This window comes from Syngnathoides biaculeatus, chromosome 7 (assembly GCF_019802595.1).
Source record: "Syngnathoides biaculeatus isolate LvHL_M chromosome 7, ASM1980259v1, whole genome shotgun sequence".
Taxonomy (NCBI): Eukaryota; Metazoa; Chordata; class Actinopteri; order Syngnathiformes; family Syngnathidae; genus Syngnathoides; species Syngnathoides biaculeatus.
Genome location: NC_084646.1, coordinates 25,197,715 through 25,217,378, shown reverse-complemented (window position 1 = coordinate 25,217,378; position 19,664 = coordinate 25,197,715). Strand labels below are relative to the sequence as shown.

The following is a 19,664-nucleotide window of genomic DNA, read 5'->3' as shown; positions in this document are numbered from 1 at the left end:
TGTGAAAACCTGAACTTGACACCTCACTCCCATTTATACAGAACTGCGTACTTTTAAATTGATAACTTGCTTCCGAGCAACTAGCCTCAACTTGCTATGCTGCTTAGCAGTTTTGTACAGTACTTCTGTATCTTCTTGGCATGGTGTCTTGAATGTTAGATCTTCTGTGGAGTTAAATTTTTCTGTGGAAAATTTATGATAACATATATGAATATTTTCCATGCGCAGTAGACATGCACTGTATTTTAGGTTTTTAGTTTTAAGTCTAGTTTAATTATTTCTCTTAGTTTTAACATTGTATAAATGAGAAACAAAAACAATGTTCAATGGACTCTGCAGTTCTGTCATCCGGGCCATCTTAATGTCACTCTTGAGCTTGAGAAAGATGTAAAAAAAAAAAAGTTAACTAAGAAGTTTGCACCAGCATAGTGAGGTTCTTCCCGGACAGGAATTGAGGGATGCTCAGTGCGGGCACATTGTCATGCGCAATTAACCACATGTTTTCCTGCCAGAACCATCACTTCCTTTCATGCACTGAACAAAACTACAGGATCTCTTTGTGTATGTGCTGGTCCATTCTTCCATTCATTCAACTTGTACTTGTACTAGTTTGGATTGGAAATACAATATATCTTTTCTTATTCCAGTCCTGAAACCTCTCTGACACACATTGTGTCCTGTAGTTGGTTTGCATATTTATTTCTATATTGTTCAAGAAGAAAAAAGTCCATCCAATCCACTGTCTGTATTACATTTCTTTAGATTGAAAGAATTGTTTTCCTCATTCTCTTTCACTGCTGACCTTTGAATTTATACACCTGTCCTGTACTACTCTCTTACAGAAGCTATTCATCCATTCCTTTTTTTCTGCCCCAGATGACATTACTTGCTTGGTATTTCCTTTTAATTTATTTCCTTTTGTGTCTGTTACATCATGCAACTCAGACTCCTGCATTACAAAAATGGGAATGTGTGTGTGATCTCTCAAGCGTTGGACCTTTTATCGCTTTGTAGTTGTGTGGCTTTCTGTGTGTGTGTGGGCATGTGTGTGCCTGTGTGCAGATTATAAATGCTCAATCAGTGTATTTGTATCCATTTGTAGGTGACTGTGGTCTGCAAATATAAATTAACCAAATTCTCATAGCTCACATTTAACTTTGTTGACTACAAATGTCACTTAAACATGAAACATCACCAATAGTTAAGTTAGAGTTCAGTGAGTTAAATTTTGAGATAATGTGCTACTCCTTCGTTTGCTTTACAAAAGTTGAAATTGCTCATAAATTGTAATTCTCACATACTCCAGATGATCTGTGCCCTATTTATTTCTACATCTGGTCATTGTTCATGTATGCATGAGGGTGTTATTTTTTCCATTTGGTACCATATATACATTTTTCCAGTATTATCTTTAAAAAATATCACATAATTTAGATCAAAATATGATTCATAAAGTACTGTACTACTTTGAGCACAGTATTCTTTTGGTACCATCCACAGTAGAGGTAGGTTCATTGTTTAGTTGACAGAGGCCCAATCATGGAACACGCTTGTTCCCAATAAACCTCTTACCTGTTGGATGCTCCAAACAAGCATTTGATGAGCATTCCTCAACCTTCTCAGTATTTTTTGCCACCTGTCGCATCTATTTTGGAATGTGTTGCAGCCATAAAATTCCAAGTTAACAAATATGTGCTAAAAGCAAAGACATTTATCAATTTGAGTATGAAATATCTTGTCCTTGTAATGTATTAAAATAATATCTTGAACATGATTTGCAAATCATTATCAGTTTCTATTTATGTTTACCATGTCCTAAATTTATTGGGATTGGGTTTGCATAATGACTGCACTGTGTGGATGCCTTGTGGCACCGTGATGTCACTCATTTCATTGTACAGTTTTGTATGATGACAGTAAATGACATCCATTCATTCATTCATTCACAGGACGCTGGTACTACACAACTTCCAGTTCCAGGGATGAGACTCTTGGTTGATTTTTGGTGGAGAAATATTTGAGTGTTAGGTGTGCGTGCAATGTTTGTAATATCAAGTACACCACACACTATTAAAGTAGTAACAGTGCAGGATTTTTTTGTCAGGTGTGGTGATGCTTAAAGTTTAAAAATCAGTTTGTATATTAAAAGTCTTATATTTTGGCTAATTAGACGTCCAGAAAATGACTCTCTAACATGGACAGGGTATAAAAGTGTTATTTCATTCGTAAAAAACACCTTTTTTTCATACGAATGTCCAGAAGAATCCTCTCCGATGGCTACTTCTGTTTGAACCAGTTTTGCATTTGCCTTGTCCATATTTGGCTTTCCTCAGATTGGTTGCCTTTCTGCAGAAAATATACTTGTGAGAGTACACGTGGTTATGTTGACAGCGCTGACTCAGGAGTGGTAGGCAGAGATTTTCACCAGTTATGCAGATAAGCTTGAAAAACTGGAATGACCTAATTTCAGACCTCTCAGCAGAAAAGAGAGAACCTAGGAATACATGGATGAATCTATTCAAGTTTTTGTTTTCCTTTCTGCTTGTCCCTTATGGGGTCACCACAGCATATCATCTCAGATGAACACATATATATATTTGGCACAAATTTTACACCAGATGCCCTTCCTGACGCAACCCTTCTTAGGGAGTGGAGGTCCCAGTGGGATACAAACCCACAACCGCTGGTTTACCAAACCAGTGCTCTCACCACTGAGCTACGGGGCCATGGGTGAATCTATTCATAATAATATAATATTACATCCCAAATAGTAGAAAAAGTTTGATTGATAAAATGTGGGACCTTTAATAATCTCGATGTGTGTACCAGATTTTAGTGAAGCATCTTGAATGTTCTGGTCCGTTACCTCAACCAGAAGCTGTAAATATTTCATGACACCTTTGTGCTCCCCTGACAGTGTCCTTTGCTTCTATATTCTTATGCATGCATTCAGGTCCTGATCTGCCGTAACTACATGGGAAACATGGATATGAATGAGATTGACCACTTCATGCCATTCCTAATTAAGCGGGAAGAAGAGGCAGAGATGACTCCACTGATCACCCATGGCTCCTCACACTTTCTGTGGATCAAGCACAACAACCTTTATTGTATCCATGTTGAATTCATATTTCATTTATGTGTTTTGTAAAAATGTATTTAGTGCATTGTCATTTTTTAAACAGGGAAAGGTTCCATATCCAAAGTAAATGCATTCTTCCAGTCTGACTAGATTTAGAATTTTATCACAGGCACGATGTATGTAGGCCTTCGTTGACTCTGACCACATATTGCAAGCAGTGCAAAAATTTTACATCACAAAAGCATTTTATGTGATGCACATTAATATGCATGTTCCAAAAGTCAAACTTCATTACTCGTTATTAATTTAGAATGGGTTTTAAGTTCTATTCCCAATCAGGAAACTGAGGTTTTACTTCCTTGTGGACATGTTCTAATTTTTTCCCCCAAGTAGAAGAATACTTTGAGGTTTAAATTTGTTTTCATCTCATAACAGCAATTTTTTAAAAATCCATTGCATCTCATCACATATCCTTCAATTTTCTCTACTTGCACAATTATTCCTTAACAGTCTGGTTTTGTCAGTGGTGGCCATGACCAAAAAGAATGCCAATGCAGCTCTGGTGTACTCCTTCCTTTATAGAGTTGTCCAGGTTCGTATATTTTTGTCATAATATAATACTTTGTCTACATGCTCTTGATGTACAATTTGGGAGTGACCTATTTTTGTTTCGTTTGTACTCATGTATATAATTTATTCTGACGTCATTTTGGATAACAAAACACATCTTGGTGTTTTCATATCAACAATAAATTATTAAAACAGAGTGGTCTTTCATGGAATGCATTTAGATATGTATTTCATGACCACTTCGGGGTCATAATTTCATAAATATTTAAACAACCCCCGCAGACATCAGTTAGATCAAAGTACTTTTTCAAAGTCTAGGTACATCATATGTGTGTTCATTGATTCATCAATACTGTATTGCTGACTTGAACATTTCATCATTGTGCTCAAGCTCATTTTGTACAGTTTTCAAACAATAGTAATTCAGTGTACTGGTAGTATGTTCCCTCGAAGAAAGAACTTCCGAATGCAATCTAAATAATACTGTGGTCACTACTTGCAAATAATCACCTTTTATATGATAACCATATATTGTCCATCTTCTCAGTCTCTCAGGAGCAATCTAGTGTAAACTATATACTGTAGATTCTTTCATTTATCATCTTTAACTCTGTTGGATTATTTATGTAAAAAGATGTTGAGAAGGCGAAATCTCAATTTGGAGTGGAAAATTTAAGACATTACTGTTGTCTTAGAGAATTCTGTAAGTAAGGTTGTCTCTAGATTTACTGCGTTGTAAAGAGTATTAGCCTTTTAAAGCTCAAGTGTCATGAAATGGATGATTTTTGGTATATTATTAATGAAAAACCCACAGCCAATATGGTCCCGTGTTTTTTCACCACAAAACATGATTTTGACGTATACAGCTTTTTGTTACTCCCGCCATGAAAATCCTCTCAGGAATTTGTTGTCGAGAAGAACCAGGAAGTGACGTGAAGGACAGTGGCGCCCCCTCGTGGACTCGTTTGTTTCCATTAGTTTTACCTCCGCGAAGGTAGCTCGTTGTTCCTTCGTGTTAGCCAAAATGCCGGCTCATTGCATTGCTGGACATTGCTTGAATCCTTCATAAGTATGAAAGAGACCCTGTTCGTTGGGAAAAATGGATTGCACGGATGCGAAGGACGAGAGCTTCGTGGGTTCCAAATAACAGGTAGGTGTGTATACAGCTACGAAAAAAAAAATGTTTGGGGCGGACTACGTAATCGGTCTCTCTCATAACGTAGCAAAAGATCCGCATATAAAATGTGTCAATGTGCGCGTCGCCCAGCCAACAATGTCTCACTCAGCCTGCAACATAGCTCGGCTCCAACCCCTCCTTATATAGCACGGCGGGCCGAAACTCAGCCACACCGGCTGAGGCGCTGCGTTCGGCGGTCACATCTTCCGCGAAGGCTGCGCGTCGGGCTTTGCGACGGGAGCGGCTCTGAAGAACTCATCCGAGAATGCGTTACCCAGTCGCGTGCGTGCATAAAGGGCTCCGGCTCGAATGTGACGAAAGCAGCACTGCTCGGCTCTGTCATAAGCCACACCGGCCGGCTGCAATGAGCCGCGATGCCTCATCGGACGGGAGGCAGTTTGGCTGTGATCAGATATCATCTGAATATGATAAACAATAGTGTAATATTTTCCTGAGGGCTCGAAACAGTGTAATATTGCCCCGGTAACTTCACTCGGTTGTATGGTGTTGTCCTTTTCGAAAAGAGCTTCGGTGTCAGAAGGGGCGTCGGAAAAATGCGAATATCTCTGTTGTTCGGCTTCCATAGTCGCAGGCACTGCGCGTTTTCAACGGCGGAAGTGACGATGACGTCAAGGACAGGTGACGCGACTAATATGGCGACCACTTGGATGTCGAGGGACACTCAATTGCGCAACTTTGTGCATGGATGACTTTTTTTTAATTTTTTTTTTTTTTCGTATAGACATTGAAGTGAATACTGTTATATGTATTTTTCATTACAATATCTATTTTAGAATGTTTATAGGGATGTAACCCGCACTTCAAGGTATGCGATTGACATACACTGGATGCTTGAAAAATGTTAGTTATGAAGAACAAAAAGTAATTTTAGTTTGTTAACCTTTGTTAACCTTATTCAGAAATCAGGACGTCGGATACCCTTTTTTTGTAGCATTGCATGGAAATGTTTCATTTGTGTTTACTATTCTCTGTTTGAATACTATCTTCCTATATCTCTGTTTAGGTGTTTCAGGAGTATTTTAAGGAGTTAGAGGAGGAGAGTATTCGCGACAACTTTGTGACCGTGTATGAACTGATGGACGAAGTCATGGATTTTGGATTTCCACAAACAACTGATAGCAAGATTCTTCAAGAGTGAGTTATCAAATTTTAATAATAGCGACTGTACGTATAATAGCTTGCTTTCAGCACTACAGCAGTGCAAATGAATATCGTCTGCATATTTTATTTTCTGTAGTGTTTTTACTTTTTGAGATTCATTTATTCATGTATTTGATCAATGATTACTTGTTTTACCTGCTCATGTGTTTCTTATTCTTTCGTGTAAATTAATAATATCCAGTTCTTGGGTTGTGTTCTCCTGAGCGCCATCTCTGTGCAATTCTATTCAGTCTTTGTGTGCTTATTGTTCTGGGAATGTTGTTTTCCCAGGCATGTATTGTTTTTGCTTTAAATGCTACGTCCTGAGCATTTTTATTAGTCTTCTCCGGATACAAAAAGGCTTTATTTAGATCCTGCTATTGTTTGTCTTGCTTGTCTGCATTTGAGTGCATCACGGGTAGACTAAATTGTTGATTCACTTCAGTTAAACAACAAAAACCCACAATGGCCGGTTTAATAGCTTATACTATCAAAAAGTAATAATAAATACACACAGGGATCTTTGTTCTTTGTCCTGTGTCTGAAACACAAAAAGGGATGCATAAAGTATGGTGAATCTCCATCAACAGACCCACAGCATTGCATACCCCAGGGGTGCTCAATGCGTTGAGGTAGTTGTGATCAATCACAACGGCGTGCCAAAAAAAAAAAAAAAAACATCAGCCCTATTTTCCTGACCTTTAGCTCAATGTGCATGTGCAAACAATGACACAGTACAGGAAAACACGCTAGTCAGCAATTTACGCCTATTTTAAGCCCTCGCTTAAGAAATCGTATCAAACATGAGTGGATGCTGAAGTAAAGAAGACAAAAAAAACGTATCACTTTCATACGGGAGGCGGACTTTTTTCATTTTCGAAGTACGTTTGCCTTATCTACCAGTGTAGTCAAATGTGTCGCGGCATTTTCGAACTGTTAATGGAAAATACAACATCGACATTTCGCCAAAAAACAAGCTGAGAATGAGAAAAGTGAACAAATTAAAATCCCAATTGGCCGCACAGCAGTCACTTTTCACACAATATACTTCAACAATGAAAGCTACTACCGAAGTCCTTCCAAGACGCAGAGATGGTAAACGAGGCATAGCTGACTCGTTGTTCTGATCTTTTAAAAATAAGACGGAAATATTATCTTCAATAAAATCTCTGCAGCTGTAAAGGAGTACAGTTACATGGTGTTGTGAAACCACGGCTGATGTGTGGAAGGACATCTCAGATTGTGAGTGTTTTTCACTGCAGTTGGATGCATCCACTGATGGGAGTGACACAGCCCAGGTGTGCATTTTCATTCGTATGGTGTTTAGTGAGCATCAATATGAACTCAGATAGTTAGAAAAAATGTTTATAGTTAATTATGTGGTGCTGTGCAGTATTGGCTCATGCGGTTATGCAAGGCACACGAACATACAGTTACATTTACACATAAAGAATCCTCAATATACTTTAAAATAAATATGTTTTGCATTTTTGTAGTGGGTAAATCTTTGTGACTTGGTCATTCTATTTCATCATTGGTGATTCTAAAAAAAAAAAAAAAAAAGACATCAGCCGCGCCCAAAACTCAATCGTGAGAGGCTGGCTGCTTGAAAAGTAGAGCTTGGGGTAGAAAAGTCTGGGCACCTCTGGCTTACCTACTATAAGTACGCGTTTGTGTGTGTGCATGAGTGTACGTGTGTGTTGCCAAAGTGCTTTATCGAATGACCCACTAAAAGTATAAGTCCTGTCAGGGTGGTAGCAAATCAGCAGAAGAGTCGGCAGGTTATTCTTCCTTAAATACAATGGACACAAGACTGTTTTTCCAGACTCGACACCTCATTGTTGTGGGAACAAAACAACCACTTAGGACAAAGCCAGCTGCAGGTAGAACGGCTTTGGCTCCGTAGATGCAAACAATTGGGACATTTTATGGAAACCGAAATATTTATTACGTTCGCTAGCCTGCGAGCTAACAGGGTACTGCAGTTCAAACTGGGAGGTGGCCAAAGGCATTGACGTTGGCGATCTGATCCCTGGTGACAGAAGCAAGCTCTAGAGACGTGGAAAGTAAACTTTCTGGCAGGGACTGAGCTTGAGCTGGTGTGTGAGGTCAAGAAGTTCCTACTAGATAATCAGACTTGTCTCTTAAGGTCATATACCTATAATTACACTGCACAATTGGGGTGTGAAATAGAACCCCAATTCCAATGAAGTTGGGACATTGTGTTAAACAAATAAAAACAGAATACAATGATTTGCAAATCATTTTCAACCTATATTTAATTGCATACACGACAAAGACAAGTTATTTAATGTTCAAACTGATAAACCATGAAGTTTTTCACAAATAATAAAAAACTTAGAACTTGATGGCTGCAACACGCTCCACAAAAGCTGGGACAGGGTCATTTTTACCACTGTGTTGCATCACCTTTTCTCTTAACAATTGAATAAACGTTTGGGAACTGAGGAAATTAAATTTTGAAGTTTTGCAGCGGGAATTCTTTTACTAATACTACTAATAACTTTACTAATAACTGATTATGAAGTTTATGTAAGGATGTGTTGTGAAAACATGACATAACTGCGTAGTTCTCTGCCAATTGAAAACAGCTCTCTGTTCAGTCGAGTAGGAAGGCAAAAATGGCAAATCAGGAAGAGATACCAAGACCCAGCACATACAGAATACATACATACAGTACATACAGCACTGCATCCAGCTAATCACCATATACAGAAGCAGTCACGGACTCCTAACAAACATCAGCGACTCCTGAGCTTAAGAGCTGAAGCATTTTTATACCTGCTTTGAAAAAACAGAGACAAAGATTGAAGGGCCCCCGAGCAGACCACAGTCATTATTTCATCATATGAAGGAAGACACAGATCTTCCAGTTCTTCAATACCAGAAAGGCAAATGACACTGTAGGAATAACAGAGAACGTGATCATGGGCGGTGCTTTATAGCTTATATTTATATTTTCTAAAATGTATCTGTCCAAAGTCACGTTAACAACTTGCTTCAAAAGAGCTAACATTATGCCATTGCCTAAGAAAAGAAATATCATTCCCACAATTTTGCCTTTATGGGAAAGAAATTGGTGTTGTCGTGGTTCACTAAAAGTGGTGTCATCCAAATGTAGAACTTAGAAACAATACTCTGAGGAAAATTGACAGTGAATAATGTCTCAGTGCCTCCTTGGAGTGTGTGTCAGTTGTTTTTCAGTGTGAGATATAACCAATGATTTAAGCTACAATAAATAATGGAGCTTTATCCATTGATTAAAATGAAGTGAGTACAGTGCATTAACGGTGCCACTCAAATATGCTGTACTTTTGCTGTTAACAGCGTTCTTTGTTTTCCATTGCAACGAGAGGCAATTCTGTCCCACTAAAGACTTTTGTGTTTTCACCACAGCTAGCCCACAGTATCAGGAACACATTTCACTGTTAAATCATAGTACATGTTTTCTCCCAAACATTGGTCAGGCAATTTCTTGCAGTTGCTTCAAACTTAGAACTTAACTTATCATAAGATACTATTGTATTTTCAACATCCTGTAGGCCGTATTACAAATTCAGCCATGACATGCAGGCGATTCTGGTCAAAACCTGAACTGACTTGACTTGGGCCTTGTGTACACACAAGGTTTTTTTCATATCTGTTTTTTTTTGTCTGACAGACACCCACACATAAAGATACAAAAAAAATAGTGTATGGTGTACTCCAATAATCTTAACACATACCACCACGAACACGAATATTCTGTTCTTGCAATCTGTTCTGCCTTCAAAACAGTTGAATGGAATAACTTCAATCAACTTTGAGGACTTTGACTTAGATTTAAGTATGTGCATAACCGCAGCAAAAATATTTCATCCATGGTGCACCGATATCTCGATTCAGCATGGCAACAGTTAGAAAAATGTCAAATTACTTTTGTCCCATGGAATTGGAGGTGCTAATGTAGTGACATTTGGAATTAAAGGGGAAGTTAGCCCTGCATGCAATTCGAAGAATGCATATTTTTTAATAGTTATAGAGAATGCTGTCCGGCTTCAACAAAATAGCAGTGATAGCAATACTAAGAAAATATCCACCTATCAATTTTCTATACTGCTTATCCTCACTAGGGTCAAGCTTCACGGTGTAAACAAACCAATGTTGACTACGGCTACTATTTTGGTCAGATGACTTATTCGAAATAGTGTTACTGGAACACTAAATGTATTGGTTTAAAGTTTTATTTTTGGAATGTACAATCAGTTCAAAACCAAAAAGAGTTGCTAAACATACTTACCAGGAGATCCATCCATCCATCCATCCATCCATTTTCTTAGCCGATTATCCTCACAAGAGTCACGGGGAGTGCTGGAGCCTATTCCAGCTCTCAACGGGTAGGAGGCAGGGTACACCCTGAACTCGTTGCCAGCCAATCACAAAGCACATCGAGACAAACAGCTGCACTCACAATCACACCTAGGGGTAATTTAGAGTGTCTAATTAATGTGGCATGTTTTTGGGATGTGGGAGGACACCCACGGAGGCACGGGGACAACATGCAAACGCCACACAGGTGGGTGCGGGACTGAACCGGGGGACCTCGAACTTTAAGGCCAACGCTTTCCAGCTGATCCACCGTGCCACCCTTACGAGGAGAATTGTTGCTAATTCCGTGTTAGTTCTGAATCCTGTCTGGTCCCTGATGTCCTTTCGCTCTGATGCATTTTGTTACTCTTAGATTGTTATTAGGAATTGGGGATGGGGGGGATTTTTTTTTCCAGAGGTGGATGTTCCAAAATACTCAGTAAAGCTCCGAAGGTCCAAGCTAACTGGTCAGCCTGAGGCTACAGGGGTGTGTAGATGACACGATTGTGCCCAAGATTCCAGGGCAAATGTTTGGCATGTCACGCCTTCTGGCTCTGATAGATTGGGCTTCCGCTGGCCCAGAACCTGCAAACACATTTAAGCGTGCCACTCACCAAGTGATGGGCCAGAGGCATTGATCTGCCATGTTGTGTTCGTGCTTGTGCAACTGGCCTTCCTAAGTGGCCAACCATCAGCCATTAGTTTTGCTGCGATTTAACATTTTAATTGGCGGCACGATGGTGCTGTTGTAGACCATTGGCCTCAAAGTTCTGAGGACCTCGGTTCACATCCTGGCCCCACCTGTGTCAAGTTTGCATGTTCTCCCAACTCCTGTGTGGGTTTTTTTCCGGGCCTTTTGGTTTCCTACCACATCCACAAAAAATCCAGTCATTGGAAATTCTAAATTGCTCCTAGGTGTGACTCTGTCTACTTTAGAGTTCCTGATCTTTTCATGCCCAACCGCGACAACAACAACAAAAACGACATCATTTCCCTGATATCATAACATCATCGGATCTGGTGATAGTAAGTGTGTGTGATGTGTAAAGAAGGGATATGCATGTGAACATTGATGTGTTTGTGCATGTTTATATTTATTATGTTAATATGGTCACATTGTGCCACCTCATTACCACTTTTGAGCAACACCGAGTAACAAAAGCAACAAAACGTCTATCCTAAACCAGTTGTCTAGGCCTTTAATCTCTCTGAAGGTATAGACTTTGCTTGATGTCAACAGTAAACAGGAACACAGGGGTGGCTCGTCACGGCGCTGGGCCACGATGGCTCATCTCCGCCACGAAAGTGGATCGGACGGGGAGGCGGTTTGGCCGTGATCGCATATCATCTGAATATGGCTCGAAACAAAAGGGTAACTTCACTCGGTTGTGTGATATTCTGTTCTTCGAAAAGAGGTTCCGTGTCAGAAACGGCGTGTTCGTCTCCCATAGTAGGGTCCACCGCGTGTTTTCAATGGCAAATGTTTGGGGTGACGTCACGTACAGGGGATGAGGCCAATATGGCGACCACTTGGATGTCGTCGAATGACACTTTCGCAACTTTGCGCATGGATGACGCGCTCTCCACTCATATTTATTTTTTCGTATAGACATTGTAGTGAATAATGTTAGATGTATTTTTCATTACAATATCTATTTTAGAATGTTTATAGGGATGACACTTGACCTTTGAGCAATCAAAACCGATAACCGACCGCTGTTCAACCCTAGACCATGCCTATTGTTCAGCCATCTTTTTTTCTTCAGTTTTTTTTTAATCTAAAAAAAAATAAATCCATGTGAAAAAGAATTAAAACAGAAATATAAAAAGTAACCTATCTGTAGTAGAATTCACCTTATTTTTTTGAATGATTTCGTATTTATCTTATAAAAAAAAAAACATGCATGAAAATCAATCCATCACTTACATCTTTAGGAACAATTGATTGTGGAAATCACCTTTTTTTAAATTAATGTTTTATGCAAATCACCTTTATAATTACACCCATCAGTAATCTGCATACAATTCTAATTAGGTTTAAGTCAAAATAAAAAGCATAGAAAGCTTCTTGATAGACTAATACATACACATGAAAACGGATAACGAATAACTTTTTTTATTCACTTCAAATTAGCGATGGGGATGGTAGTTCTTTTGAGTAGACCGAAAAACTAAAAGTCTGTTTGAGTGTCTTGAGAAGCAATATGTTTATTGTGTGATTATTATTCTTATCTATATATTTTTTTACTGCTTATCCTCACTAATGACATGGGCGTGCTTGATCCTGTCCCACCTTTCTTCAGGAGAGACGTGGGATATGCCCCGAACTGGCCACCAGCTAATCTCAGGGGACATAATCATTAACACTTACAATCACACCTACGGGCAATTTAGAGTCTTCAATTAACCTAGCATGCATGTTTTTAAGATGAGGGAGGAAACCAGAGCACCTCGAGAAAAACACAGAGGAGATGCAAACACCACACAGGCGAGGCTGGGATTCGAACCCTGTTCCTTAGAACTGTGACAGATATGGTTGCCAGTCATCCACCGTGCTGTTATTATTATTATTAATAATAATGATCCACCCATCCATCCATTTTCTTGGTCACTTATCCTCATGAGGGTAGCAGGAGTGCTGGAGCCACTACCAGCTACCATCAGGCAGGGGATGTGGTACACCCTGAACCAGTTGCCAGCCAATCGCAAGGCACAATTTAGAGTCTCCAATGAATGTATGTCTTTGGGATGCGGGAAGAAACTAGAGTGCCTGGAGAAAACCCACACAGGCACGGGGAGAACCTGCAAACTCCACACAAGTTGGGCCGGAATTGAACCCTGGTCCTCAGAACTGTGAGGCCAACGCTTTACAGCTGCCCACCTTTCCGCCTAATAACAATTTCAGATAAAAAGCTATAATAATTTAAATCAGACAGAGGGAATGTGTATGTAGATACATTTATTAATTTACATTTAAATGTGTGCTTGTTTTCATGTTGTTTTCATCTTCACTGACTCAACATCAGTCGTTAGCTTGAAGAAACAGCTCCTTGTGAAATATCCTTGCGAGGACGTCAGATACGACTTTTTTTAAATACCAGGGGAAGAAATGACACTGGTCAAGAACAAAGGGGGTGATTACAGTTCTGTGAGACATTAGGTTTATGTGCTGGATTACTGACTGATTAGAAACCAACTTTTTTTTTTTTAAAGGTACATTACTCAGCAGGGTCACAAACTTGAGGTCGGATCTGTTCGACCTCCTGCCACTGTCACCAATGCTGTGTCTTGGAGGTCAGAAGGCATCAAGTACAGGAAGAATGAAGTTTTTATGGATGTCATTGAGTCAGTAAATCTATTGGTAAGGACACATTTTAGTAATTTTGATAGGGCTGTCAATCACTTATTTTTTTTCCAAATATAATTAATCACATTTTTGAATGTTAACTCATCCCAATTACACACAAGTGCCAAATATGCCACACATAGTGTCACGTCCCATCGAAGCAAGAGTAGGACCCAAATGCAGGAACTCGGAAGACGCAAGGTAGTTCAAGAAGAGACACGTTTATTATATGCAGTCCGGTGCAGCAGCGGTAGTTGGGACGTCGGGCGAAGAGAGCAGGTGCGCGGACAGGCAGGAGTCGGTACACAGGAGAACAATCAAAGCAGGCAGAAGTAACGAAGGAGTCAGGCTTACAAGGTTGGTCGGATATAGGACGAAGGTCGGTACACACAGGTTCAATCAGGGATACCGGAGCACACGAACGGGACATGAAGATCATACGAACTGGCGCTGGCCAGTTGTCATCGCGGTCATATAAATCCACAGCATAATCAGGCTGCATGAGGCGCAGGTGTGCACCTTCCAATCAGTGCACCTGCGCGGACACCCGCACAGCTCCTGCTGAAGCGGCAGGATCATGACACATAGTACCACATTTTGCATAGAGAGGGTATTTTAAATCTGTTGTGCTTCTACGAAAATTATACCAATACTTGCATGCAAGTTTCTTTTGTGTATGGTCCAAAAGTCCCCATTGGGTCACCTTTAAAGCAAAACTTGCTGCCGAGTGCACCAATCACTGTCCTCACTTTATCTTTGTACTGGCTAAGTACTGACCTGATCTGATCTTATAGGAATGTGCACCACATTTCAGATGTCCGCAGTGAAGGTAAAGGAGCATATGTGAGCAAAATAAATTGTGCAAGTAATTGAGTATAGATAATTTTTTTTGTGATTATTTGTGAGTTAACACTTTAATTAGCCCTAATTTTAGGTTGAAGATGATGAAATGTCTGAGATGAAAGTCAAACTATAACCGGCTTATTTTATGTGAGAATTGAAATGTGAGATTTTCCAAAATTCACAGGAAAAAGTCAGTCAACGTAAAGTGTTGCAGTACCACAATCACGATTCTAACCCAAAATTAAAATGGTAAAATCTCAGAACAGGCTATGAGTTGATTAATTATTTAAAAATATAAATTGTAAAACAAAATATAAGCAAAATTTAACCAGGTAATATGAATTTGCACTACCCCATCTCACTATTTGCCATTAAAACACTCTTTTAATACTAATTTTAAAAAGAGGTAAAGAATCTGCTGTATTTCATGTATGACATTTCCTGTAAAGTATAAAAAATACATTGACTGCAAAAGTTAAAACCATTACGCATATAGTACTTGAAACATTCTACCACGTATCAATCGTACGACAGCTAACCAGTCAAGGCTTGGTTGTTCGTCACTCGCCTGGGAAGTTTGTGAAGGGATGTATGTCATCACCCTCAATTCTTCTTGTCAAAACAAAGCGATGGGCCTTAAATGCACTACAGCAGTCACTGAAAATCCAAATCCAAGGCTTATGGAATGTAATACATCCACAGGAAGGATTTCATTATGACCTGAGAAGCCGTACTATATACAGTATGAAACAGCAATGGATCCAATCTCCAAGTACAAACCTGGCCAAATAAAACTACAGCTCCAAACATTACGTAAATAAAGAAACAACAATTATGCTCAGTCATACACATGGCCATTGATCGTCGTCTCAATCTATTATGGTACTCAAACACTAGGTTAATGCTGAAAAAAGGGGCTTAGAAGTGCACATACTTTACAATAACTTCTAGTTGATATTATTTTTCCTTTACATCTTGCATCTTGAGTAACCACCAGCATCCTTTAACAATAATATTTTAAAAATATAAAATAAAAATTCCATCCAGAAAACAGAAACAAATGGAAAAAAAGAAAAAGAAAAGCTCAGTGTACCTGACTTTTTACACGAGCCCGAATAACTGCAGTGCATTAACAGCTTGTGTGTTATCCTGACATGATGTGCATGTTCCAATAATATCATTGTGTGGAATACAAAATTAACTATGGCATGATAATAATTTCACATTATCAGTTGAGGTGATGGATTGAGTAAATATATTGTTCTTTGATCTGAAATTGTCACCTCAATAACAAAATGGATTGGCACATACATTGTTGTTGAATGTATTGGTCAGTCATCTCCAGTTCATTATATTATTCAGTGAAATGGATGAGATGAGGTAATTAAAATACTAATTTTCCTGGTGGTTTACACAAATATTTCTCATCCTTCTCCCTTTTAGTGTGCGTTGAAAGGTCAGGATAATCTATTGTCGCCACGTAAATGTAACCTGTTTTTCTCATTGTGTCATGATCTTATAGGTGAATGCCACTGGCAGTGTCCTGCGAAGTGAAATAGTAGGCTGCATTAAGCTTAAAGTGATCCTTTCAGGGATGCCCGAACTCAGGCTGGGACTCAATGACAAAGTGCTGTTTGAAATCACAGGCAGTAAGTAACAACCCATACTAAATGTCAGTATCTTCAGGCATTTGTGTATACAGCGTTCCCCTGCTTTTGATGGGGGTTACATTCCTTTCATCCTCGCAAAAAACAAAATCTACAATTATTTGACGCAGAATGTCTTTGTATGTTATGTACCATATTTTTGTAAGACACTCTTACAAGTCTCATTATCTCCAACATGGTTGAAGTACACTTGAACACACTGGTTACAGTGTTAGCATGTATGGTAATACATTTTAGTGTACATAAGATAGTGCATGATGACATTCACAACGCAGAGAAACAATTGCATCTCATTGCTATAAGACGAAGAAAGTTACATTGCCACACACACTGCCTATGGAGGGAGGTCATTACTGACCATGTTGTACACACTCATGGTGTCACATCAAAACTAAAACTATCACACCACAGCAAACAAAATGGCATAAATAGCAACAAATAAAAGAATGACCACGAAATAATTGACACAAATCATGCACTTTAAATTCTCTTTATATGCTTCCAACATGCTTTGCAGCACTCCCTGTCATGATCCTGCCAGTCCAGCCCTGGCTGCGCGGGTGCCCGCGCGGTCGCGCTGATTGGGAGGCACACACCTGCGCCTCATGTTGGCTGATTGGCCCCTGTGTATATAAGATCATGGGGAAGTTCGGTCCGGTGCCAGATCGTTGCGGTTCATGCCCCGTTCCAGCACTCCCGTATCTCTGATTGTTTTCCCGTGTGTACGGACCTCCGCCTGTCCTCCGACCAACCCCGTAAGCCTGACTCCTTTAATACTCCTGCCTGCTTTGATCGATCTCCCGTGTACCTACTCCTGCCTGCCCGCTGACCTGCTCTCTACGCCCGACGTCCCGACTACTGCTGCTGCACCTGACTGCCTGCCCGACCCCCGACCTTGGAATAATAAACGTTTTTCCCGAATTACCTCTGCGTCTCCCATGTACTCCTGCATTTAGGTCCTACCTCCGTTCCGATGGGTCGTGACAGAACGATCTGGCCAAAACAGGACCCAGCAGGAAAGACCCGGCGTCGCCAGGACCAATGCAAGGTAGACCGACTGCCGGAGGACCAAGCCTGTCCTATCCGGGTAGGCTCCATGACGTTCTCCGCTTCCGTGTCACATGCTCCGACGGCAAGCTATGAATACGTTCGACCACGACCCGTTCAGCACCTCACATTCTGTTGGACTCTGAGTTTTCGGACTACGAGGAGGACGATGATTTATATGACTGGCTGCCTGACTACGACTCGGATTATTTCGACTATGAATCTCTTCCCCCGATCTTCAATCCCAGTCAGTTTGTTTTACCTCCCCACGTTTCCAGCTCCCGAGCATTTTTGCCCGTTAGGTCCGTGTCCTCCAACCTCTTTGAAGGAACTCACTTGGTCATCTACCCGGGTCCTCCGCGTGGCGGCCAGAAGAGACATCCAGCCCGGGCGCCCCCATGTCTCTCCCGCTGCACGGCAACAAAAACGTCGTCCTCGTCCACCCACTCCTCACCGGCAATGGTTAAACCAGCAGACCCGCAGCTGATGATGATGCGGAGTTAGAGCGGCAGAGCGTCGAACTGGCGATTTTCACGGTCCAGGTCCGGCAAGGATTAGAGAACCAGCCGAGCTACGCTGACGTCGCAAATGCTACGGACTCGTTACTGACTTTTGCTCACGCGGCAGTGGCAACGGATGCGCTACCAAGCAAGACTCATGTCGCTGTCGCAACGGATCTGCTGCCGAGACACGCCCACGTTGCAGTTTCGACGGACTCGTTACTGACTTTTGCTCACGTGGCAGTGGCAACGGATCCGCTACCAAGCAAGGCTCATGTCATTGTCGCAACGGATCTGCTGCCGAGACACGCCCACGTTGCAGTTTCGACGGACTCATTACTGACTTTTGTTCATGTGGCGGTGGCAACTGATCCGCTACCAAGCAAGGCTCATGTCGCCACCGCCTTTTCACGTTGTTGATGTTGTCGCCGCCGCCTTCTCACATTCCCGTCCAGAGGAGGAGTAGGTGGTGATGCCGCCGCCGCCTCACGTTGCTGTCCAGGAGGTGGCGACGGTTCCCCAGCCGCCTCACATTGCTGTCCAGGAGGAGGTGGTGATGCTGCCGCCTCGCATTGCTGTCCAGGAGGTGGGGACGGTTCCCCAGCCGCCTCACGTCCCTGTCCAGGAGTACCGGCGGCGACCGGTCCGCGGCCGTCCCATGCCCCTGTCTCGACGGCGACAGGAGCTGGGGAGTTCTGATGAGCCACCCCGGAGGTGGAGGGTCCTCGGGATGGCTGTGACGGTGATTGTGGCAGTCATGGCTTTGGTTCTTCTCTCCGACGTCCTTCTCGCTCCGGATGATTCCCGACCACTTTGTGACTGGTCTTCGGCGGCGACTGATCACTGGCTGCCTCATGACCGAGTCTCGGCGGCAACCGGTCCACGGCTGCCTCCTGACCAAGCCTCGGTGGCGACCAATCCCTGGTCGTCTCACATCCATGACATGGGAGGTCCTCGTCCGGAGCAGTGGCATGCCTTGGTCTGGTTCCTGCTTCGCCGTTTGGTTCCTCACCGAGGTCGTCCACCCGAATCGCCCCGTGGGGATCCTGGTGCTTGGCGTCCGGGTCGTCCTCCTGACCTGTCCACCTGGACGCCTCGCGTTTGGTGGCCTGGATGGCCACCAGACTGTGGTTGGAGGGGGGGTGGGGGTGGCTGCCTGCCCGACCCCCGACCTTGGAATAGTAAACGTTTTTCCTCAATTACCTCTGCGTCTCCTGTGTACTCCTGCATTTGGGTCCTACCTCCGTTCCGATGGGTCGTGACACTCCCAGCGAATGAGGGTGGACTCAATTGTTTTTTATTTAAAGCATTTATTTCAGTTTGAGCAGTAGATGTCATATATAAAATTCATTTAAATATGTCCTCCCTTTCTTTGTTTTAATTTCCCTCTTACCGTCAGGTTTATTAATGATGTGTTTTTTCCAATTCCTTATCCTATCCTCCTAATTGTCATAGCCATTTCCCCAAATGTCTCCACTACTTATGCCGCTTTTGACTTGCATTCCATGTGTCGCCTTTTTTAGTTTTTTCTAGATTTAAACCCTTCCCCAGCCACAGTTCCATAGAAAGTTATGGGTCTGGGATTTTCACCTAGTTGTATAATGGGAAAAAACAGACGTTGTAAACGTTGTTGTCAGTGTTTCTGTTTGAAACATTTTTTCTGTTTGAAACATTGACTATTAAAACAGCCGAATTTATGATGCAAATGTGTTTTACATGACAGGAGTGAGTATGAGCCTTTTCACAACATATACCATTTAACACTGCCCCCTTCTGGATTAGGTTTACAAAGACAGGACGCTGAGTCACTTAAATTATGTACTCACACAAAGTTTGTTAGCCACCATTCAGGCAGGTCTTAAGTTTATAATTTACATTAATTTATAATTAATTTATTTATTTA

General features: G+C 41.4%; 1 protein-coding gene across 3 annotated transcripts in view; it reads left to right on the top strand.

Annotated features, from left to right (window-relative positions):
• Nucleotides 1-19,664, top strand: part of ap1m3 (adaptor related protein complex 1 subunit mu 3) — a 38,997-nt gene that overhangs the window by 7,396 nt on the left and 11,937 nt on the right. For 2 of the 3 annotated variants that reach the window (XM_061825734.1, XM_061825735.1), the window contains exons 2-6: nt 2,954-3,110; nt 3,607-3,674; nt 5,854-5,984; nt 13,572-13,719; nt 16,070-16,196. In XM_061825734.1, the coding sequence (XP_061681718.1) occupies nt 2,954-3,110; nt 3,607-3,674; nt 5,854-5,984; nt 13,572-13,719; nt 16,070-16,196 (631 nt within the window). Of the gene's footprint in view, nt 1-2,016; nt 2,029-2,953; nt 3,111-3,606; nt 3,675-5,853; nt 5,985-13,571; nt 13,720-16,069; nt 16,197-19,664 lie in introns of those variants that run through there. The other variant, XM_061825736.1, reaches the window with a different exon arrangement.